Source organism: Aulostomus chinensis, chromosome 23 (genome assembly GCF_037954235.1).
Source record: "Aulostomus chinensis isolate RoL2024-O1b breed Wild chromosome 23, RoL_Achi_v1.0, whole genome shotgun sequence".
In the NCBI taxonomy this organism is placed as follows: Eukaryota; Metazoa; Chordata; class Actinopteri; order Syngnathiformes; family Aulostomidae; genus Aulostomus; species Aulostomus chinensis.
In genome coordinates, this window is record NC_141342.1 from 20,171,009 (window position 1) to 20,195,270 (window position 24,262).

General features: G+C 46.5%; 2 protein-coding genes across 5 annotated transcripts in view; one reads left to right on the forward strand and one right to left on the reverse strand.

Moving 5' to 3' along the window:
- Positions 1-724: 724 nt before the first annotated feature.
- On the reverse strand, positions 725-1,864 carry LOC147239995 (D(5)-like dopamine receptor). The gene is made up of 2 exons (XM_086195148.1): positions 974-1,864; positions 725-931 (listed from the first exon to the last, which is right to left on the reverse strand). Exons 1-2 carry the CDS (start codon positions 1,847-1,849, stop codon positions 725-727), a joined length of 1,083 nt encoding a protein of 360 aa, XP_086051274.1. The 5' UTR covers positions 1,850-1,864.
- A 1,702-nt stretch (positions 1,865-3,566) lies between these two features.
- The window catches only part of ccser2b (coiled-coil serine-rich protein 2b), a 32,083-nt gene continuing 11,387 nt past the window's right edge, over positions 3,567-24,262 (forward strand). For 2 of the 4 annotated variants that reach the window (XM_086194965.1, XM_086194966.1), the window contains exons 1-14: positions 3,567-4,213; positions 14,784-16,104; positions 16,206-16,373; positions 16,448-16,624; positions 16,700-16,773; positions 16,994-17,167; positions 19,463-19,550; positions 19,692-19,776; positions 21,045-21,140; positions 21,458-21,563; positions 21,960-22,028; positions 22,230-22,316; positions 22,427-22,552; positions 23,216-23,321. In XM_086194965.1, coding sequence (XP_086051091.1) covers positions 14,826-16,104; positions 16,206-16,373; positions 16,448-16,624; positions 16,700-16,773; positions 16,994-17,167; positions 19,463-19,550; positions 19,692-19,776; positions 21,045-21,140; positions 21,458-21,563; positions 21,960-22,028; positions 22,230-22,316; positions 22,427-22,552; positions 23,216-23,321 — 2,635 coding nt within the window. In that variant the 5' untranslated portion in view covers positions 3,567-4,213; positions 14,784-14,825. Of the gene's footprint in view, positions 4,214-4,257; positions 4,439-14,783; positions 16,105-16,205; positions 16,374-16,447; positions 16,625-16,699; positions 16,774-16,993; positions 17,168-19,462; positions 19,551-19,691; positions 19,777-21,044; positions 21,141-21,457; positions 21,564-21,959; positions 22,029-22,229; positions 22,317-22,426; positions 22,553-23,215; positions 23,322-24,262 lie in introns of those variants that run through there. The other 2 variants (XM_086194963.1, XM_086194964.1) reach the window with 2 other exon arrangements.

Here is a 24,262-nt window from a genome sequence, read left to right on the forward strand (position 1 = left end):
TCCTGACAACTCCAACACTACAAATATGCCTGCAGAGGTACCTCCAGCTCAGGTGCTGGATCATGAAACCCTCGTCTACCCTCCCTGGTGCACAGAGGAACTGCCTCTCCAAGCTCCATGGCCAATGCAGCTCAGAGCTCTGGTTTGGCAGGTTTCTACCCAAGCGCGGGTGGATCCCAGGCCTCTGGTTCAGTTGGTGCCATCCTCCTAAGCTCTGATGGATGTGAATGCCAAAGGAGGGAAGTTCTAATCAGAGGACTGAAGCAACTTTGCATTTCTCTCCCAGTTTGAACTCTAAAGGTTTTTATTCTGGATTCATGATTTTAACCTGCAGCTACCTTTACAATGACAGTCTACAAGTTAAAAACATGTTCAACCTTGTTTATGCACCACTTGAAGTGCCCCATAACCTGGGATTTTTATTCAGGTGAAAAAACGTACAATGATTTCACATGTGATGGGTGGGGCGTGGGCTGCAGTATCGCATTTATCATCAAACAACTGCTTGAATCTATAAAATGTAATTAAAGTGAACACAACCACAAACCAAACTAAAATGTCACAGACTGAGAGCCGTTCAAAAAAAAAAAAAAACAGTCCAGTGATCAAAATGAATGTTAGACATTTTAAATCTTCAGACACAGGAAGTGTTTCTGCACAGAAATTCTACATGTAAAATGTCTCCAGCTCGTGAAGACTCAGGACAAGACATGGTCCCTTCTTCTCACAGGTCCTGGACTTGACCCGGAATGACATAACTGTCGTTGGGTCCGGACGTGTTGAAGGGGATCATGTCCAAAGAAATCTCCGCCTCGCACTCATACTGCAGGATGGCGGGCAGGAGCAAGTTCGTGTGGTTCCGAGGATCATCCGAAATCACCGAGACTTTGTCAAAGTTCTGCTCCGCGTCCCCCCCGGAGTGCTGCTGCTGCTGCGGCGGCGCGATGAGTCTCTGCGCTCCGGGCCCCGCTACGGCGCAGGCCTCCTTCTGCATGGTGGTGTCGTGGTGGTAGGAGACCAGCTCGTTGCTGAAGTCCACCGTCTCCACCGTGGAGCTGGAGCAGTACTTGTTACAGCCCAGGATGGTGGAGAAAGCCTTCCTGAAGTCGGCGTTGAAGGCGTAGATGACCGGGTTGAGGGACGAGTTGGCCCAGCCGAACCACACGAAGATGCTGAAGGTGGTGTCGCTGACGCACGGCTCCTCTCCCGGCGCGTCCTGCTCGCAGAACGGAACCACGCAGTTCAGGACGAAAAAGGGCAGCCAGCAGAAAACAAACACCCCCATGATGATGGAGAGAGTCTTTAGAACCTTCGTTTCTCTCTTAAAAGAGGTTTTCAGCGAGCTTTCGTCGTGCGCTGACGCGCGGCGCTGGCGTTGGTTTTGCGCGCGGGGGCCCGCCGCCCTCTCCAGGGAGGAGATCCGCCGGATCTGGGTTTGCGCGATGCGGAATATGCGCGTGTACGTGCCTACCATGATCGCCACGGGGATGTAGAAGCTGATGAGGGACGAGGAGATGGCGTAAGTCCGGTTCAGGCTGGCGTTGCAGTCGTCCGGGTTCCCCGCCGTGGAGTTTCCCGCGCCCGCGCGGTGCCAGTTGAGCTGCACGGGGATGAAGGAGATGAGGACGGAGAGCGTCCACGCCACGCCGATCATCAGGAAGGCGAACCTGCGCGTCATCTTGCGCTCGTACCGGAACGGGCTGGAGATGGCCCAGTAGCGGTCCATGCTGATGACGCACAGGTTGAGGATGGAGGCGGTGGAGCACATGATGTCGAAGGCTACCCAGGTGTCGCAGAAGCGGCCGAAGAGCCAGACGCCGGCGACCTCGGACACCGCCCGCCAGGGCATCACCAGCACGGCCACGAACAGGTCAGACACCGCCAGGGAGATCACGAAGGAGTTGGTGACTTTGGAGCGCAGGTGGCGGAACTTGACGACGGCGGCGCACACCAGCGTGTTGCCCAGCAAGGTGGAGACGATCAGGACGCACAGGACGCAGCCGGTCAACGCGCGGAGGCTTAAGTCCCCTCCCGGCCCGGGGCTGTCCGCTCCAGCTGTGACCACCTGGTTCCGGTCCCGGTGGTCCCGGTGCTGGGTCTGGCTGTCATTGTAAAACCTCTCCATGGGTATCAATCCCGCGGCGCCCTCATGGCTCTGCCGCTCCTCTGTCAGATCATCTGTCGGCGCAGACTGACGGCGACCCTCCGCGCGTAATCAACCAACTACAGCACGTTTACCGCCTCCGGTCTTTAACACCTTCAACCTCACGCCGTTACAACCTGTCGACTCCACTCCGCCAAACCGCCTTCAATCAGCCTTCAGCCAGAAGCTGTTGGAGGACGAAAGAAGAAGTTTCTGTACGCGCTGTTTTAGTTACAGAAGTACGCGACAGGAGAAGCTCTCTGTGTGTGTTTTTAAACTTCTTTTAAAGTATTTTTTGGGGTGTAGAAATACATAAAATTTAATCATTAAATTCAGTTTTTTTCAAGATATAAATTTTGTTTTATGGAAAGGGACAGTTCCTGTGAAAACGTTCAAATAAAATGTGATTTTTTTTCCTTTTTTGAAGTTGAGCGCGTTATTGTTGTTCTTTCCTGTCTTTATCCCTGTTTTTCGATGGCTGAATCATCTCTATGTTGGTTGATATTCTGCGCCTTGCCCGGAATTCTGAGTTTATCTTATATTTCATGTCATTCTTTTAACCCCAATTCGATGTTTTTCTTGTCGTTTACCACGTTTGATTTTAATATGTCAAGTAGAAAACAAGAATCAACCGTCAAACTAGGGAAGATCACGAAGATATTTCATTTTTATATCTATATTTGCTTACTTTATCAATTTGCATGTCATTCTTTATGACTTCGCTTTTAATTATTTTCCCCAATAAAACATACTTTTGTATTTTTTTATTTTTATTTTTTGTCGCCGGGTATTAACGTTTTCCTTAACATAATCTAAAACTGAAAACCAGCAGCTCAACAACCTGAACCAAATGGACAAGACGTCCGGCAGTCAAGAGAAGAGAATTCTGCCCTCTAGTGGACAAACACTCACACTGCAACAGCGGCTGAGCGGTGCAGTGGAGACTCCGAAGACATAAAAATTAGAAACTTCAAGGTGTTTCTGAGGTGAAAATGCCTGAGAAAGTGGTTTTTTTTTTGTTTGTTTTTTGGTTGCTGCATTGTGATGATGAACTTTGTCCACTCGACTTTTTCTTTTAGTTAAAATTCAGTCCAAATTTGAAGCAAATTTCTAAAGATATTAGGGTAATTAAAGAGAATTATGGGTTGGAGGAATGCACGAATCAAAAAGCACATACATAAAACACAAAAATATTGTAATCAATAGACGTAGTGAATTATATAATTTTATCACGATACAGGGAGGAGTGAGGTTATGAGCTCGCGGTCTGGTGACGAGGCAGTTTCCTCCAGCTCTTATTGAGTCTTCTTGATACACATGAACTCATCGCCACACAGGACATTAAAACTACAAATTAATTGTCATTACAAGTAATTTGTGACTATTAAAATAGGCCTACCATGAAACCGTGGTATTTTCTGATACTACAAAAGTACCATGGGGATATTCCTACAACCCAGAGTCACTCAAATTATGTTTTTTTTTTTTTTTAAGTAAATTTATTGTGGAAAAATGTCAGATTCTCATAGTGGGGGCCGCTGAAGGGCCCTGCTGTCCGGAGAGGAAAGGGTTATGTTTACAGTGCACGGATGACGTCAGTGTCAGCTGTGCCTCGGGCAGGCGCAGTCCGTGTGTGTGTGTGTGTGTGTGTGTGTGTGTAGATGATTCAGCAGCAGCTCGTCCTCTCATCATGCGCCGCAGAAAGCGGACAAACTGCCGTCGTTATTAACGTTTCCCCGCAAACAAACGAGGCGCGAGGGGGCCCCGTGGAGGTGTTCGGAACATCGGCCGGAGACCCCGTAGCGTCTATCTCTACAAGCCCGGGAACAGGAGCCCGAACCCCGCTGGAGGACCTGCCGTTTTCCCGTCTCTGGTGGATTTTTGTTTTGGTTTTCGTGTGTAACATATCGTCGTTTATTTGTACTTTAAACGCGCCTCTGTTGGTTTCCCGGAGTCTGTCCGGTGGGATTTAACCGACCTCGTCCTCCGCGACGCCCCGCTGTTCCCATTCAACCACCGCCGCTCCTCCATTTCCGTGTTTTGACGTCTGATGCCGCGTCGACCTGACAGGTGAGCAAATAACCGGCACCTTCATGTGTTCGCTTACACCGGGACGTTCCCCACTAAAGCTGAACCGGAACCGATTCCGAATGACACCAATCCCGATGTATTGAGTCTGGAATCGAGGCATTCATCATTTAGCATCGATGACCGGCCGTCAGTCGCTGCTTGCTCTTTACTGACGCGTGCCTCTCCTTGGTGTGACGGCCAGGGGTCCTCGGAGGAACCAGCTCGGTAACTGTCGCTGTTTATGAACATCTACACATCATCATTATATATGTATTGTTATTGTTGTTATTATTATTACTAAATATCTGTGTTGACATCTGGGAGTTGATCATCCCAGTATGGCCTCATCAGCTGGTGTTTGTGTCATGTAATAAATACGAAGTATTTTCAGTAAAATGCCTGTTAAAAGAGGCCTGGGTGGATTTACTACCCTCAAGTAATCGATTTCAGCTGATATTGATGGTTATTGGTTAATGACCTTTTTTAGTGAGGATCATGGGGGGGGGGCAAACTCAGACCTGACTCCACCCAAACATAAACACTCAACAGCTTCCATGAAACAAAGCTATCAAACTGTTGCCCTCCTGCTCTGGTTTCTCTGACTAAGTGTTGACTTAGTGTTTGAGCAGATTGTCCTCGTCGTGTTGGTGCTGATGCGGTCCAGAGGGCTGGTACTGGCTGACCTACAGATAGAAGTGCAGATGTTTTCCTGCATCTTTTCAGAAACACAGCCTCACTTCTGGAACCGGGGCGTTTTTGCACATGCAGAACTCCCTGAATGCTCCCGGCTGAGCAAAACTCATCGACGTGCACTCGTCCGTGGGACGTTGGTGCACCGCTGCCGCACATGGACACTGGCAATCTATGCACTTATGGAAAATATTTAGGTCAGTAAATATAAGGAGATGGACATGTGACTCTGCCCTCCTCTATGAAATGGTCCCACGTTGAGTTTGGTTTACCACTGTTTTTGAACCTGCTAGCTAGCCAAGTATGCGGCGTACTGAACGAGGACCACGGGGATGTGGGTCAAACCTGGGGGTTTGTCTTAATTCAGATGATTTTTACATGCATCAGTCCAGCCGTATTATTTGCAGCGTAAACGAAAGGGGAGAAACGAGGGAGAACATTCCCGGTGTGAGGAAAGGAAGCTCGTGACTCGACTTGACGCTCCGCATGGCAGCAGCATTCCGGGCGTCTTTGCAGCATCATTGTTTCTATTCCTCGACACGCGACGCCGTAGTTCAGGATGCTTGAATGAAATCTGGTAGGGGAGACGTTTCTGCTTTGGTGACGTTAGTTTGACGTCGTTCATCCCTCCGTCTGGCGCACTGAGGTGAGCACTGCCTTGATTTTGTTGGTGCGAAAAACATGGAATTTCACTGCTAGGCTCACGTGTTCCACGAGCAGCAGTGGTGCCCGTCAGCAGGCCGTGTTACACGTTACCGCCTTTTTGATTCGTCCCCGTTAAATTACAAATAAATCACGTTAAGAATAAAAGCACGATCAGAAATCCCTTACTGGTCTCCTGGGGAGTCTTGTGTTGTGGCTGCTCCCATTTAGGAGAACAGAAAGCACAGCTAGTTAGTTAACAAAAGTAGGAAAGTAAAGACAGAGCCTGATTATTATTACAGGTGACTGGAGCTTCAGAAACATTGAAAATAGTGACTTCTGCTTTCCTCCTGTCCTCCAAAACTGTGGTTATTCCTTCCTCCTGGTGTGTCATGTGATCTGTGATGATTACCATAACAAATGTGTTGCCATCGTTGTCCGTAGTGTTGTTTTTGCTGTGCCAAGACTGTGAATTTTACTCAATATCTGTCAAACATATCACGTTGGCGCCACTGTGTCACGACAAATGCACAGAAGGAGAGGTCCTCTGATCGACGCCTGCCTCTCCAGCTGGATATCTGGAGGATAATTGATGTGGTCGCCTCTCTTCTCTCTCTCTGGCGGATTTTGGTGGCAGGAAATGTTTCGTGAATCTCTCGATCTGACTAGGCGGCGACTGTCTGTCGTGTTTCCTCCCTCCGACTGGCTCATCTGAGCTGCTGAAGATGTTTCCTCTGGAAATGTTTTGAGATTTATTTATTTTTTTAAATTTCCTCTCAGCTGTGTGCTCCCACTTTAGTGTCTCTCTTAGTGTTTTATTTCTCTCTGCGCTGTCTCCGAGGTAATAAAGGCCATGGAGGGCGTCTTCCTGTCACCTGTAGATTGATTCCACAGTTGCATCTTGTTGTTCTGCTCTGAAGTGAAGTTGTGGTCCTCCAGTGGCGGTCCAGGCTGCTGGATCTCCAGACGGAGGGTTCCAGGTTGTTGAGATGAGGTCTGCTGGAGGAGTTGCCGTGTGAGGAGTTTATTGGAGGGCAGCAGGGAGACAGAGTGTCTTTGTGGCCGATTAATGACGGCGGTGGGGGTGTATTGGAGGTGCAGAGCCCTCAGTACAACAGGGATGTTGTCTGTGCCAAGTTGCTGAGAGACCAGTGGGGGGGGGGCAGGCAACACATGCTGCTTTCAGCTCTGACTTCTGGGGCTGCAGTAAACACTTATTTTCATTATGGAATATTCTGCAGGGTTTTCCTTCATAACTAAATACCTGTGAGGTCCAGAGGCAAGACCTCGTCAGGGTCCAGTGCTTCGCTTCCTGCTGTTTGGTTGCTTAACTCATATTATAGTCTTTCTCTTTCTTCATCTCGTGGTGTCAACTCAACTGAACAGTTTTTTATCGACCAGCACGGAGAGCGAACATCAAACCCACCAAAGCGTCACGATGGAACATATCTGGAAATGTCTGGATGTTGCACTGATCCACCAAGCATTGCTACCGTCCACAAAGACAAATAAAAGTGGGATGACACTGTCACGTAGCTAGAAGCTAACGTGGGCTAGTATGTTAGCCTGCACGACAACGTCTGTTAGCTGTAAGTTTGCTTCACCGTTTTACCTTGTACGCGAAATGTAAGTCAGTTGAAGTACATTCACCTGGAGTTTGACATCGCACGACCCTAGTGAACGTTCCGTGAATGGCTCCATCGTTCCCGTCATGGACCGCGCTTCCGGAACGAAGAGCCACTGAATGAAGGAAAGGCTGTGAATTTGTTAACGCTCGCGATTGCAGTTGCTGTGGTTTTGTTCACTTGGCTAAACAACAGCTCTGATGTTGTAGCTACAAAGCCACTGCAGACAAGTCACATTTGCTGAAATCAGGCTTCACTGTTGCTTTTGGCCTGCGGTCAGAGGAGGGAAGGCCGAGAGTTCTACTGCTGCTGCACCCGTCCCAGCTGTAGATCACTTCCCCTGCAGGTGGACGGAGAGAAGCTGCAGTGGGGCCGCAGGTTCCCACTGCGACGTGGAGCTCTGGAGGCGGTAGTGCTAGACTGGAACCTCGCTGCTGCAGTAAAATCGGTGATTTTCTAAGGGGAGTCTGGACTAAACACTTGAAATCAGCCCAGTGGAGGATGATTGGCGTGTGTGTCTGTGACAGTGTGGCTGATCTGCTGAACGCGTTCATGTGTGCAGTTTTCTCTACTGAAAGTACAGCTGAATGCCACACGTGTGTGTCACTGCTGGAGGTGAGGCGATGTCTGTGGGCGGGGCTAATTCAGCCGTGCGCGCGCGTGTGAGTTTAGGCAGGAAAGTGTGTGTTTGTTGGTTTAATGAGCAGTGAAGCAGTGTGTTCATGCCGTGTTCATCTGGCCTGGAGCTGTGTGTTTTTCAGGGTTGTGAATCCTCTGAAAACTGCATTCAGGTCGTCTCGTTGGAGTTCACGCTGCTCTTTTCTTGACGGCCACATGTCTGCCAAATACCCCCCCCCCCATATTATTTTACACAGTGTCTAAAGTCCAGTTCTGCTCATTAATGTGCTTTTCTAAGTCCTGAAGTGGAAGAATCGAGGTTTTCTGTGTGCAGTCTTCAGTTTCTTTGCATCTTCTATTGACGATGTGAACCTTATGAGCAGGATGTGACATCATAGCTAATTAGAGCCAACCATTGTCCAGGAAAATCAAAACATTAACTGTTCTAGACTCTTAAATACAAGGATTTTGGGTATTTTTTTTGTGATCAACTGATTTAATTGATGATCAATGAGAAAGTAATGGTTAGTCGCAGGCGTGTATGTGTCATTATTGCTGCTTTGGCAGCTGTCAGTCACTCAGTTGCAAAGCTCCCCTTTCAAACCAAACGAGGCATCAGAATATTGATCACTTTAATAATTCAAAATGAAGGATTCTTCTTCGTGTGCGTCAACCTGACGGCTGTTTCTGTCTGACTGGATATTTGGACTAACAGGCAGCGTCTAGACTTCAGGCCTCACGGATCAAGTGTCCTCCACATGCTCCGTCTGCCAGACGCCCAAACACACCCTACATCCAACCGGCGGCCATGAATAATACAACGCCCGGCTAAATGTGTCTCTTCTATTTTGATAAGGAGTCGTCCTGACTGAGTCCGGCCTGTCAGGAGGCCAAACACTGCTGCCTTTTTAATATTTGCTCGGTTATTTTTCAAGCCAAAGGCACAGCACGTCTCCAGTGAAATGGAGTATTTACATGTATTTTGTCAAGAAAATGGTTATAGTGACTCATTGAGGTGTTTTACTTTGGAGCGAGTTTGAGCTCAACTTTTAGCTCCCAGCTCTGCCGTGTAGGTTTACTCTCACGGGGCCGTTTTGGGGTGGAACGGTTCCACGTTTTCAGCAAAAAAGTGACTGCATGACCTGCTCAGCACCACAGCTTCTGCTAGCAACTGCCTGGTGAACAAAGTGAACCATTTAGCAGCTAAAGAGCCAGATATTTCCCTCAGGAGATGGTGGAGAACAAAAACAGAGCGAGAAGAGAGAGAGCATATCGGAGAAGACTTCACTCTGCACGTGTGTTGCTGTCGGGACAGACTTGAGTCAGACCTGCAGCCGGACTGGTTTGTGGAGGTGTCAGACCTCGGGTGGTGTTCTAGTTCTGAGGTATTTTGTGCCTGAAACAGACTGAAGACTCGGTGAAAGAGTTGCTCAGTAATGAAGGCAGGAAGTGAAGAAGAGGTTTCAGTTCTAATGACACCTTTGGTTTAAGAAAACGATATGGCAGCGGTCATTTATTCAAAGGTGGCTCAGTGGTGCTGGGTCAGACTGTCCTTCTGTCGCGTTGATGCTTCAGCAGAGTTCAGAGAAACTTATCCGGGTCTCCTATGTGATGACTTACATCTCATGTGGCCTGTAAACTCTCGAGCAGAGAACATCTCAGGAAGGTGGAACGTGTTCATAACTGCCATAACAGAACTTTGTTGTTCAGCATCTGATCCAGATTAATTAAGATTTGATGCAGACAGCTGTGAGAGCAGCTGTTCTCCAGGACAAGAAAGACCCAATGAAACAGAAGTGCTGCGGAGAAGGTATACAAGCAGCATTTGTACAGGATTGCGCCTTGCTTCACATCACTTGCCCTAAATATTGTCCTGCCCCGGATGGACTGAGGCTGCTGCCAGAGTCCTGGTGGTGAAATCAGAGATGAACAGATGATGTTCCAGCCTTATTTGTCTCCATAATTGAAGGTCAAAACAGTTGAAACCCAATGGCGGTTTGAGCCGTTTCCTCTTGGGTGTGTGTGTGTGTGTGTGTGTGTGTGGGTGCGTGCATGTGAGTTTGTGTGTGTGAATCAAACTGAGATCAGGTTGCTGTTGATTCATTTATCGTGGAGCGATAATGGAATATGATCCTACTGCGTTTGGAGCTGCACAACTTTGTCCTGAGGGCATTTTTATTCTCAGCCACTTGCAGCTCATCTTACATTTTTTAAAAGACTCGTGCAGGAAAAAGCCACCTCTGGAGCTGGGAGGCGGCCCTCTGTGACCCGCCGCCTTCTGCTGGGGAACAGATGAATGTCCTGCCCATCTGTCTGTCGCTGCTCCTGCAGCTTCTGGGTTTGAGGGTGTGAATGAGTGCAGGGACTCACCTGACAGCCTGGAGGCTGCAGCATCTGGCTCAGAGACCATCGAGGTGTCGATTGAACGCTGCTAGCATGAACACAAAGACCCTGTTCAAGCTGGAAATGAAGTCAGATCATATATATATATATATATATATATATATATATATATATATATATATATATATATATATATATATATATATATATATATATATAAATAAATATCTCTGGCCTCCTACCAGGATATCGATATATTGCGCAGCCCTAATTACAATCCCATTAAATTTGACAACCAGTTTGAAACATTTTAAATGTTTCAAATTAAATTCAACCGTTGTGTAAATCTGTTTATGTATCAGATCCTGACTACATCCTGACTGAGTCCAACAAGCACGGATGGAACCAGACTCTGCTCTGTTTTTGACAGAAAATCCTGCTCGTGTTTAGGTTTTGTCTTTGATATCAAAGTGCTGTATTTTATCAAAAGAACCGACCTCAGCCAACCAGGATCCTTTTACTCCAGGTAGCAGTCTTAGCAGCGATTGTAAATACATGCACAGGATGTGACAGGTGAAATATGGAGACCCAGATGGAAGCGTTCGCCCTTTTCTGGCTCTTGAGCTGCCGGCCCTCGATTCCTTTCAGTTCAGCGAGCGGAGAAATAGAGCATGAGGACTTCGATAACCAGAGTATGAGTGCATGATGTCATGCTGAGGTGGAGGAGGAGTGTTAGGAGGAAGGAGATGGGTGAAGGGGTGAGGATGGGGGGGGGGGGGGGGCAGACGGGGCGAGTCACTGAGGAATCCTGTCAGAGCCTGGTCTTGTCCCCAGCATGTACATGAATGTTTCCATCGGTGAAAATTAACAAGGTTCGGTCCTGATCTGGGCTCAGCGTCTGATGACGGAACTGCAGAAGATAGCAAGTGTGGATTAAAACCATCCATCACACTTGGAACACCTCATTTATCACCCGGCAGCGCGTCGCCTACGGGGGCTTTCCAATGAATTAATGTTAAAACACAAGTTCCAAACAAAGCCAGCCTGCCTGAGACAGTCAGTAGGTGCAGTAGCTTCACTCTTTTGCCCCCACCAACACTGCACCACCCCTCAGGAGTCACTCTTCAGCAGGTTCTTATCCATCAAGCCAACACCTGGGGATTATACACCTGGATTATCATTCATTAATACAGATGGACTTCCTGGCTGGCAGCCAGAACCAAAGCTTCAGCGTCAAGGTGGGAAGTTCTTCCTGTGGAGGACGTGTGTGTTTATTTGTCTTATCAAACCACACACACACACACACACACCTGCCAGCTGCCATGATTCAGCAGCTGGAATCAGCTAGCAGTAATATAATCATCGACTGGATGATGCGAATCATTAAAAGTCACTGCTGGTAAAAGCGCAGGAAAACGAGACGTTGCATTAAATCCACCTTTATCAATAGAAATTATGCATCAGGACAGTTTCCTCGCTAGAAGTCCCTGGCCCGCTCAGACTCGGCTTTTGGTCGGGTTTCTTTTGTTTCCTCAACGTTCTGTTCTGCATCACCCAGCAGAACGAACTGTACCAACTTAACATCTTGCTAATTCAACCAATTACCCCCCCCCCCATACACACACACACACACACACACACACGCAGTCATGGCCTAGTTTCTGTGTTTTCAGATGAAGTCAAGTATTGTATGGAGTGTAATCACGTCCATTTTAACTCCTCATCTTGGGCGTTACAGATAAAAGCAGCGTTGTGGCAAATCCTGGCATTTTTAGTATTTAATCAGGTTGGGTTCTTAAAGGAACGGAACTAGAGCTTCTCTTTAGCAATGTCCCTTCCTATCGCTTTGGCATCCAGACTGTGGAGAACGTTCTGTTTTCCTGAAGGTTCAGATTTGTTCTGATGAAGTTTCGTCGCCGTTGCTGAGGCGCTGCTGCAGCTTCAGGACGAAGTCGCAGATCAAACTTTTCCTCGTCACACGCTGACGGACGGCGTTCCAGCTCAAGGGTTCATCAGAATTTCTCCCCTCTATCAATTTCAACCTGCTGAACTTTGTTCAGAGCGGAACTTGTTTCTGCAGCAGCCGGCTGTGGCGTGTCGAGTCATGTGATCAGTGCTGTTCGTTCCTCAGATAGCAGAAGGAGGAATATCCCTGGGGAGGCTGTTACGTCCCCCTGAAGTAGATTTATTCACGTTGGTAGCAGGATACTTGCAGGACTTTGAATATTCGTCCTCTGAGACTTTTGACTTTGTGGTTTGATACTGAATTAGGATTTCTTCACGAAACTGAAAAGAACCGATGTTTAGTTTCCTCAGTGGATTTAAATCACGCAGCTTTCTGTGTTTGTATCGTTTTTATTTTGCCGCTGTTGCTAATAAGAAGGTTAAAGAAGGCTTGTTAAAATGTGTAATTATTTGTATTATTATTGTTGTTATTATTGTTGTGATTATTATTTTTATTACACTCGGACAATAGGACACACCTTTTGATTGTGTCCTTTGCCTCCTATATTAGATCTTAATATTTCAATGCAGATGTCTTCCCCCTTTAACTGATATATGAAAAATAAAAATGCATCATTTTCCAAAGCATCCTGGTTCTGTCTCTCAGGATTCTGGGAACCCCGGGACGCCTTTGTGGTAAAAATGGCAACTGTGACTCAGCAGCAGAAACCAGAAGTTGCTAGTGAGCTCATCGCTGCATCTTTTATCAGAATCACTTAAATGATGTACCTTCCTCTTTGGAAGGAAACCGAAAGCGTCGCTTTGTTTACTATGAATCTGTAGCAAATTATTATGAAATGAAATCAAGTGCTGGGTCTCTGGGAGTCACAGAACTCCTCGTCTGTCGGAGCTTCTGACCCGAGGAGCTGCACAGGATCATTCCATAAACCTGAAGATTAGATTTTAGCTGTATTCATCTCTCTCACATCCAAATCACAAGTTTTCTAACTGCGTCAGGCTTCTCAAAGCCATCGTCAGCTGTTCTAATTCCAGAGAAGCTTGTGACAATCTCCTCTGTATGGTGGCCTACGGCGGACAAACCACTGAGGGGGCTCATGTCTGTTTGTTGTTGAGTCTTGCACCATGTGCTTGGTCTGCAGGGCAAGAGAGGCGTGCTGTCAAATTAAAGCACAGAACCCAGAAGAACAACGAGCACCGCCCTGTGATGATCCCAGTGGACTGACACTGGTCACACAGCAGTCACGGATCAGAACTCCTCCTTACCAGCTAGCGTGGGAAAGTATAATTGGACTCGTTGTCTTTTGTTTCCAGTGAAGCCGTCGCCTCCTCGCGTCTCTAAAATACTGGATAGTCCGAATGCTCAAGGCTCACATGAAGAAAAAAAGACTTCATATTTAACAGTCACAAGCCAAAAAAAGTTGAGCCTCAGGATAAAAAAGTTGGCTTCTGCTTTGTAAAACAGGACGTATTTTTAGCTGGAAGATCGCCACTGCGTACCTCAGCTTACAGAGAAATCCAACTGACAGTGAATCTGTCTTTTCAGCGTCTAACACTAAAAACCCCACATCTTAGCTGTGCTGCATGTCCATGTTGCGGCAGTTATTTCAGCCTTTTGCACACCTACTGTCAATGCCTCGAAGGAAGCAACTTCAGCGCGGGAACTTTTTAGGAAAGAAGGGATAAAAGACTAACTTTGCTCCGGCTAATGGTTAGCATACCGACAGCTCCTGCCAGAGATGACAACGCACAGGCAAGTTGATTGACACGGCTGACAGCTAAGCGTTAGCACACAGGCAGGTGCTGTCAAAAGAAGAGCCTGTGCAGCCTTTGACGATATCCTGTGACTCAGTAGCTTGCAGTAGCCTGGACTGGAACACATTTACAGACGGATCAGCACAGAAAATGTGTGTGTTGCTCCTATTTGAAATAAAAAATAAGGTGTGAGCCTCTCGGTAAACAGTATTAGGTGTTGTTACAGTGTTTCTGTGCAGGCGATGCAAGTAATTCGATGGTGCAGAAAATGGTAAAAGTGATCCCTCAGAGTACAGATGTGATTGAGTGGTTTCAACCAGGAACGAATGCTGATCATACCCTTTCACACTGAAGGCAAAAGCCAGATGTTAGTGGGGGTTTTCATGGGTGTGACAGGGGCAAAACATTCTGCCCCCTGGCTTACCTGCCTCGTTTTGTAGCTTTCCTGCCTCAGGGTGTGTGTGTGTGTGTGTGTGTGTGTGTGCGTTTATGAGGGGTGTTAAGGTGTGTTTCAGATACATTGACAGGATCTGATGGGCGTGTCCATCTGCAGGAACAGCTAATTGTTTTTATAAGGCGTGGGCTGGGTCTTGTGTGCCTGCTCTAGCCATGTTGTCAACACACGCCTGAACAGGCCCTGCAGCGTCGAAGGGCTGCTGATGCAACCACGTGTTTCAGGCTGCTGTTAATCACGCTATCAGTTCATCTCAGGGCTGATGCAGCTTTTCCTACGGACCCTGTACCGACTTGTTCATGAAGCTGAACATTCTAGAAACTGCTCCATTTGGCTGTAAGGGGCAAAGGTCACCCTGACCTGGTTCACCCCGACTGTAAGCAGATATTCTGATGTTATGTTCAGAACATTGATGGAAGGTGAATGGCATGTCCACCTCTCAGGAACTTGGGCAATAATCGGAGCTCTCGTCTCCCTGCAGCTCTTCCTGCTCTGTCTCCATGGTGAAGCGGGTCGGGGTCTGATGTCAGCTCCTGCTCCTGTCCCTGCTGCCATGCCCACCATGGTTTCAAGGTTGCCCAAATTCGGCTCGCGGCCCAAATCTGCCGCACCCTTCACCGACTCTCAGACCGACCCATCAGCCACCTCGAACACCAGCACCTTCACTGGCGCCGCCGCTACCAGCACTCGCCTCACCAACGGCTTCTACCACCACCCTGGACCAGCAGGGGTCAACTGTGGCGTGGCTGACCCCGCTACGTCTGTGAAACCGAACGGATTCATCCGAGTGCCGACTTCGTTTTCTCTGAAGTGGAGGAAAGAAAATGTGGCGGCGGAGGATGGTGACGCAGAGAAGGAGTGGCGTAGAGGGAAAGCTGTAAATGTTGGTCAGAATTGTAACGGCAACACCGTCCATCAGAATTATCCTTTAAAGGAGAAGAAATCCCCGCAGAGTTCCCCTGTGGTGTCTCAGGCTAAGAAACCAGCTGCATCATCAACAGGAAAGGGGCGTGGATTTTGCTCACCTGCGACATCAAAATCATCCTCGCCAACACCACAGTCCAGTCCTAGAACTCTTCCTGTTTCAAAAAATGGATTTTATGGTTTTAAATCAAGTAATGCAGCATCTGGGCTGACAAATGGCACAAAACAGACCCCTAACGGTCTTTCAGGATCTAAACCTCAGAATGGAGCCGTTAGTTCCCTGAGGCAGCCTCAGAGTTATGTTCGTCCTGGTGGTTCTAGACCTGGTTCTGGTCCTGGTTCTCGAGCTGGATCTCCACTCCTAAAGAAAGCACCGGCCAGCCGCTCACACTCAAGCGACAGCCTCGGGTCTGGTCCAGCTATCCACCTGAGCGAAAGCGATCGCCTTCGGTCACGTAGCCTCACCCAGGTTCAGCGGCAGTCCCCCCCCACCCTCACCCCCTCCTTCCCCCGCTCCCTTAACAGGGCTCCCCCTGAGCGGGGACTCAAAGAACCAATCAGTTCCTCCACTAAGCCTCCAGTCCGAGGCTGCTCAGCCAGCCAGACTCCAGAGGGAGGCGGTCGAGGTGGGAAGTCAGGGCTCAGCATCCCTTCCCTCATGCCCCCCTCAGCCTTAAAGAAGCCCCTCCTACCTGGCCTTGGCCTTGCTTCCAAGCCGAGCGGCATTAGCTACAAGCTGTCACGCCCCTCAATCACCAAGCAGTCCCGTCCCCTCCGAGTGACCTCCAAAGTGTCAGCAGGAGACCCGGACGTGAACCAGGCAGCGACAGGACGGAGGAACTCAGTAGAGACGCCGTCGACGACAGAAAACAGCCCAGGTGAGATGATTGATGAAGTGTCGGAGAGTCGCCTGCATTGTCTGAGGTTTTTATTTTTAACTTGTCAGCTCTGATGCATCTTTTTCTCCCCCCTCTCTCAGAAAGCAGCCCAGAGGCACCAGAGTCAGAGGGACTGTTAGCAGAAAAGGTGTCCCAGGGAGAGCTGTCAATTGTAGGGGAAACACTGGAGGACATGTCCTTGTCCTCCACCTCCTCTCTGGATAGAAATGACACCAGTCAGGAGTATATGGACGACTTTGACAACCTCGGTAAACCATATGAATCCTCCTCTTTAACTTGTTCACATAGAGCGTCAGTTTCACATTTTTTTCTGGTCTGAAAGGAAACGGAGGGGTGGGCGTGCTGCTCCTCTCCACGAAGGACCACGAGGACGACTCAGGGCTCGACCAGTCGTGTGCCGGCTGTGATGACGCCAAGGTGGCAATTGATGGCATCACCAAGGCAACAGGGCTGTGCTTTCTGGATGACGGTATGGACTGGACCGGCATGAGACTCAGCGGTGAGTTTCCTGATGTGAAACAGGTGATTGAACGTTTGAAACATTTGATAAACCTGTTTTTTTTTTTCTTAACAGGTGAGAGAGGTGAACAGCAGTTGACCCGACTGTCCCGCCAGAGAAGATCCAGTCAGCCAGACTACCACGACCAGGTACCACATCACAAGTGCTGTGAGAGTTGAATCCAGCATTGATCAAGCGCTTCAGAGGAGATTAATGTATCGAGAAGTATATTGTGCTTTAGATTGTCTAAATAATTACAGAACTTTGTCTGAGAACTCCCGATTTTAATCTCAGAAATCCACTGGTTTTTGCACCATCATGAAGACTGAACAGTTTCTCACCATGATTCCGTCTCTGTCACGTCTGCAGGGCGGATCGTCCCTGGACTTGTCCCCGTCAGACAGCTGTGGATCTGGGGGAACCTACATGTGGGATGAGGAGGGTCTGGAGCCGCTAGGGGGCGCTGCAACTGCCCCGTCCATCAGCACCAACGGCAACACCACCCACTGCATCGGGAGCTTCGATTCCGACCTCAACAGCAATGTAAGGCCTGGGCTAGGACAAAATGTGCGACCTGTGCAACCTTTTTTATTTCATTTATTTGAAAAACAGAAGAATTTAATCTTAATGTCTTAGGTAAAAGTAGTTGTTGCAGAATAATTTGGGAAGGCACATCTATTTTGTGCCAAATATAACTCAACAGGAGCTACGATACACATACGATATCCTTTCTTATGCTGTCAATATGACACAGTTAATACACTCTTAACAGAGCGACAGACACCCGACAAACAGAAAAGTGGCTGTTTAATATTCCAGCAGCATCCTGCCCTACTTCAAGAAAGTTTTTGTAGTTCTTTCAAGAAACAAAGTGAGCATGAAACCTGCTGAAACGAGCTGTCAGCAGCTCTAAATGTCAGATTTTGCAGCTGGAACTTGTTGCACACCAGTCGGAACTTGAAGACTGGTTGTAGAAACTGAAACGTGTGAAATTTCACCACATCCATCCCTCCTGGTACAGCCGAGTGCAGGACTCCACAGATGGCTGTTTCACTAGAGGGCCTTAATTCTTCAACGCTGCGAGAACATAGCTCACCAAGAAAATGAAAATCGGGCAATAACTCGTATCAGAAGGAGATTTTCAAACAGAGACACTGAGCAAGTTTGATCAGCCGACTGCAGCGTCCTGATCAAAAGGAGGACAGGCTAAAAAAAACCCTGCTGTTTTCCTCCGTAAAAGCTGGAGATTTTGTGAATCCACATCCACACACATCCATCATGTGGAGCGAGACATGAGAAACAAACACTGATCATCATAAACTCATGAGCTTCCTGTTGTCACTGTGATCAGCTCTGCATGATCATTTGCCCTTTGGCCCCCTCATGTGGATGTTCCCTGAATTACACCTTTGTTGGCTCTGCTGGCCTGCATGACGCTGTATGTGATGTTAGCGAAAAAAGAGGTAACATTAAGACACGTCGGTTTTTTGTTGTTGTTTTTTTTACATCCACTTCCATAGCATCAGCTTAAGATGATCCTCAATTATCGAAGCAGTTCAAACACTCACAAACGTTGGATAGTGAGAGATCAGAGGTGAGTCTTGGATCCGTAGTGCTGCAGGTAAAACCATGTGCTTGCTAGTTGAGGATGAGTTACTCCCTAAGAGATTTTAAAACCCAAGTCTTAAAAGAGGATTTTCAAAGAGAATGAATATTATCAGTTGTCAAAGAGAAAGATGTGTTGTGCAGGCAAATATCAAGAGGCAAATGTGGTTTTGTTGCTTAATAGTTGTAGGGTTTTTTTAAAGGACCACCAGGGGTCAGTGTTGGTCTGACAAAGGTTGTGTTTAACTCATTCATGTATGTTTTTGTCAATGTGAAGTGTTCTTGTTTGTGGAAGCAGCTCAACTAAGTCATGTGAGAAATCCGAGGAGTGTGAGTATGTGTGTGTGTGTGTGTGTGTGTTGCCTCCGTACAAGACTAAAACACTGATTAGCTGAGAGACTGAAGCAAAGAAAAAAAAGAGGAAGAAAGATTAGAGGAAGAACTTGAGGTCAGAAAAGAGTGAGAAAGATGTTTTCTTCTTGTCTTTATAGAGTAACAATCGTGCAACTGAAAATGACCAAGAAAGAAGTGCGATATCTCAAGTAAATGATGGGGAGTTGTAGAAGTGAAGGGAGGAAACAGAGGAGAGATAAAAGGAGGAGAACAGAGGCAATGAAAGAAAGTAAAGGAGATAAAGACAGAAGAGGATGGAGGAGAGCAGAGAAGCAGATTAGGAAGTAATGTGTTGATGTGGATGGCTGCTCTCAGCCTGCGTGTGTGTGTGTGTGTGTGTGTGTGTGTGTGTGTATAAATGCAACAGCAACTAAGGTCGAACTTTTGGTTTCCTCTCAGCTCACTGTGGTGTGACTAAGCTTCTTCTGACAGGAAACAACCAAACTAACTGTGTGTGTGTGTGTGTGTGTGTGTGTGTGTGTGTGTGTGTGTGTGTGTGTGTGCGCGCATGTGGTCAAACTGTCAAAAAAAAACTCCCTCAAGGCAGTTTGCTTTTGATTTAAGCTTGAAGACACAAAACTGATGTCAAAGGGTGAAAATTGTGTCGCCCGTGTGTTTGCTAAAAAGTTTCACTTTCTCTTTGTTACACACACACACACACACACACACACACCCCAAATAGCAAAACCCCAAACTGATCAATATCTGGATTAAAATGCGTATTGTGTGAATGAGGTTGAAGCAGGATGATGAAAATGTCAAGTACATCTAGAAAACTCACCTGGTAAAAACCAGGTAGTTGAAATGCAGTTATTGAAATGTTATGTCTCCGTCTCTCAGGACATCCTGAACAACCTGGACTGCGATCTGGATGATGATGACCTCATACTAGACGCTGATTTTTCTGAAGACGCCTCCCTCCACAGTGGTGTGTTAGAGTGAAATGTAGAATACAGGCAGCTCTTAACAGTAACGCTCATGATGAAGTAGTACTTCACTGCTCGGGTGGTGCAGGTATTTAGCTTGTCAAAACCTGTTCAATCGTGCTGATCTGGTCTGAACCCTGCAGATGGAGATGGGTTGTCCCACATGGCTCAGTGGAGAAGGAGACAGCTCTGCTGGGGAACGCAGGACATCCACAATGACAATGAAACGTAGGTACTACCTCTGTGTCTCAGTACTGGATAATTCTGTAGGCAGGACGTCACTGTCATCCTTCAGGGACCGTTATAAATGAATGAAAATAGTCTGACAATGTCAGGAAGATGTAACTACACACACACACACACACACTTATATATATTTATGTATGTACATATAAACATATGCATGTACACACATATGTATGTCAATGTGTACATGTGTACATATGTATTTTTTGTCTTTTCATATATGTGTGTATGTACATACATGTATTCACATACATATCATATAAAGATACAAATATATATGTACAGAATGTGCGTACATACTTAAGAACATGTGCACAAACATACATATGTTCATACATACACATACATATGTATGTAAATATTTAACTTTGTATGTATATACATACGTATGTATGTATACACAGCTGTCTCTATATATATAAATATGTAGGTATGTACATACATACGAATGTATATACATACTACTATCATGTACCTATATATGTATGTGTAAGTATGGATGAACACATATACATATATAATATACATACATATGTATGTAATCGAACATACATCTGTGCATACATTTGTACGCATGTATGTGTATATATACACACATATATGCGCATACTTACAAAAGTACATGCATACGTACATTTATGTACGTATGTATGTAAATATATTGTGTATGTATTTCTAGTTTTTATATACATACAAATGTACATATATACATTAATGTATCTACATATATATGTCATGTATGTGTTTATAGAAATATGTACAAAAATATGTACATGTGTTTGTATGTACATTTGGACATACATACTTATTCATGTCCATGTGTATGTACATATATATGTATGGACATACATAAATGTACATTTACATATGTACTTGTATGTACATACATACATTCATATATTTATGTAAGTACATATGTCCATACTTATATATGTACATACATATATATGAATGTATGTATGTATGTATGTATGTATGGGTGTATACATACCTATCTTTGAGTGTATGTCTGTTGATATACTTTTATAAATTATATTTTAGTCATTCTTCATCTTCTAATTTTCTAGATCACCTGTCTTGTGTATTTCAACATTTCACCAGAAGTTTTTAATCATTTTGTAACATTTTGACTTCCTTCATTCACATCATCCACGTAATTTCTTGCTCATAAGTTTCTCTCCGCGAGTTCAATAGTTGTTTTTTGTTTTAGCAAGCGTATGCTGATCAGTAGTTCTCCGTTGTTCTCCCAGTGATTTCCGCTGCTACAAGCTGAGTGAGGATCCGGGGAACAAGAGGAGGGTGACGGCTGGTGACGGTGACCTGATCCTGGAGCTCTGTTCTCCAAGGTGATGCAGTGGTGTTGCAAGTTGTGTCTTATTAGTGTTGCAAGTTGTGTCTTATTAGTGTTGCTAGTTGTGTTCTATTAGTGTTGCTAGTTGTGTTCTATTAGTGTTGCTAGTTGTGTTCTATTAGTGTTGCTAGTTGTGTTCTATTAGTGTTGCTAGTTGTGTTCTTTCTGTCCACACTGAAATGTTCTTGTGGTTCTTTTGATGGAAGAACATTAACCACAATGCGTGCAATCTCATGTGGACACCAGTTTTTAGAATGACTTTTATATCCAGGGGTCCATCTGTTGTTGGTTTGTAATTGTGAACCCCCCCAGGTCTCCCTGCCTGTCTCCTGGTCTGGGTCTGGATGTGGAGGAGCTGGCTGAAGACTGCTCAGCAGTCAAGTCACAGCTGGAGTACCTGCAGAGGTTGCTGCTTCAGGTGGGAGGCCAGCGAACATGTACACACTCCATTTGTGGCTATGAATTGGATGTCCATTTTTTCTTCTTCTTTACTTTCCTGTATATGTGATACTGCAGTTGGATGTTTATATTGCTTAAACGTTTATGGAACAAAATGTTTCGGACATCAGCGTTTCACTGATGTTTATCCAGTCCTCAGCTACAGGCAGATTTACAGGGATGCCCCTCGACACTCTCCCAGGAGTAAACCAATCACAAGCCAGTCGTCAGTCACGTTAAGCACAAAACAAACCCAGGACTTTATATTTCAGGGAAAATGGAGTTTCAAAAGTCTGACTCCAGCTCCCACAAGTCCTCAGCTGTAGTGCGATGATGTCGACATCCTACGTGTGTTGATGAGTTCTATGTTGCACAGGAAGAGGACGCCGACGATGACACCCTGACCACTGACACTCTCAACCCTGAAGCGTCGGAGTCCTCACAGGTCAGCACACCTGACTTTTATGTAACGCACGTACCGAACTTTATTTATGTAAACACACATCAGCATATCTGAAACTTTATTTAAACACACAAACATACCAGCGCATTTGAAACTTCATTTAAACACCCTGTGCGTGTGCGTGTGCGTGTGCGTGTGTGTGTGTGTGTGTGTGTGTGTGCGTGTGCGTGTGCGTGTGCGCAGATGCAGGCTCTCCTGCTGGAGGTGCAGCAGCTCAGAGCCGAACTGAGAAGCCGAGATCAAACCATCGCACAACTTTCGCAGCAGCTGGTCGGTGACGGTTTTTCCAAATGTTCACAATATCACGCTGAATATTGAAAACAAACTAATACGTGTTTTCTTTTTTAATGATGTGTGTGTCTGTGTTTTCATGTGAATAGACTGCTACCACGGTGACCACCAGGTGTCGCTGCCAGGAGACGAGAGGAAGGATGGATCGATACACGCAGACGACTGTGGCGGAGAAGGAGAGCGTGGCCTCACAGACGCCCTGGAGACCACAGACCGTGAGCGCACGCGTGCACACACACGCACACACACACACACACACACACACGCACGCACACACACACACCCATACATACTGTAGTGTGGTTCGCTTGAATTAGTTGTCAAGAAAAACCCAGAGAATTTTTTGAACGGGAATTCACAGACAAATAACCTCAAGTGTAGGAGTTTATGTCGGACAGAGGCAGCACCCTCTCTCTCTTTCTCTTCCACACTCCGACTCTGCTGCCGTGTTCATGCTTGACTCCATGGATTGAGAAGACGTGTTTGCTCTCCTAGAACCAGAGAACGCCTCATTACGAGCCAAGAAAAGAGAATGTGCGACTGTCTCTTTGGTTTGATTGGCGGGGTACAGGGGGCGATGGCGGTCTATTCCACGGTTCTCTGACAGATATAACTTTGATCCTGTGCTCTCATGCTTCAAATTAATTTACTAATTTATCACTTCCTACATTAATCATAAGACGTTTCATTTTCTTATTTGAAATACAAAGTTTCAGAAAACCTGCTATTAAAAAGAAGAGAAGCCTCGTTTCAAAACTTCGCCAAACGTCCGTCAGCCTTCCAGCTCTGTCTGTTCGTCTCTCTCTCTCTCGTCTCCCCGTCACCTCTTCCTGTGTTTATTTCTCTTGATGCCATGAGTCCTTTCCCTCTCTCCTCAGGCTTTTCCTCCTGTTCCTTTCCTCTCTCCACCCTGGCAGTATCAGCGCTCCAGGCCGTACAGGGGGCGGCCCAAGCCCAGCATCCCCTCGCACCTCGCTAGAAAAAGTGAGTCACATACGCCGCTGATCCTCCAGCCATTTCCTCTTGAACTCCTTCAGAACTTCGGCCCCATCAACCGCTCCGCTTTGCCGAATCTTCATCTCTTCCTCCTCTTCACCATCGCCATCCTCACCCCCATCACCAGGGCTGGAATTGACCAAAATTATATAGATGATCAGACAAAGTAAAAACTTCCTGTCCAGAAAAAACAAAAGGAATGAATTATTTTCTCTACTGCAACAAAGACACACGAGCGTAGACGTTGACATGCTGATGTCAGAGCTGGAGTGATTCAGGAGGCTACAGTTCACCGAGCATTTAAGAAGCTCCAGCACAGCGTTGCTGCAGTCTGAAATAAAGCTGCTGAAGATCAATGCAGAAGTCCGTCGCTCCTCTCTGACCTGCACAGTATGTAGGTGAATAAACTCTTTCATCTAACAAAGATCCAAACCCCATTCCTCTGTTTGGCTCACCAGCAGCTTAAACTGACGCCAGAGACGGCTCTGGCCAAGTGTGGTAGACCAACTAACCTTGAATCGCTGATGAATCTGGGAACTTGCAGTCCGTCCAAAGCAATAACAGAGCTTTTAGTTTTACTCTCAATAAAAAAATCCCTCAATTTTCGATGCATTCATTCAGATTTTATCACAAAAAATGCTGAGAACACTGCAGAATACTGACATCACGTCACACTTTTCATCAGTCTTCTTGGCAATAATCCAAGTCCGGCGGCCGTTTGCATCCTCGCCGCCTCGTCTGATGCATCTGAGTCAGGGCCTTCTTCAGCTTCGTACGGCGGTTCTTGTCAGGATCAGGTTGTCAGCGCCCCCCCCCCCCCCCCCTTCAATGTAACATGAGGGAAAATCTAGTCAGTGGTGGTGAACTGGTTAATTAGGTTTACTCGTTTCCGGTGTGTTTGATATTTCAAGGTCTGGCCCATGAATGAG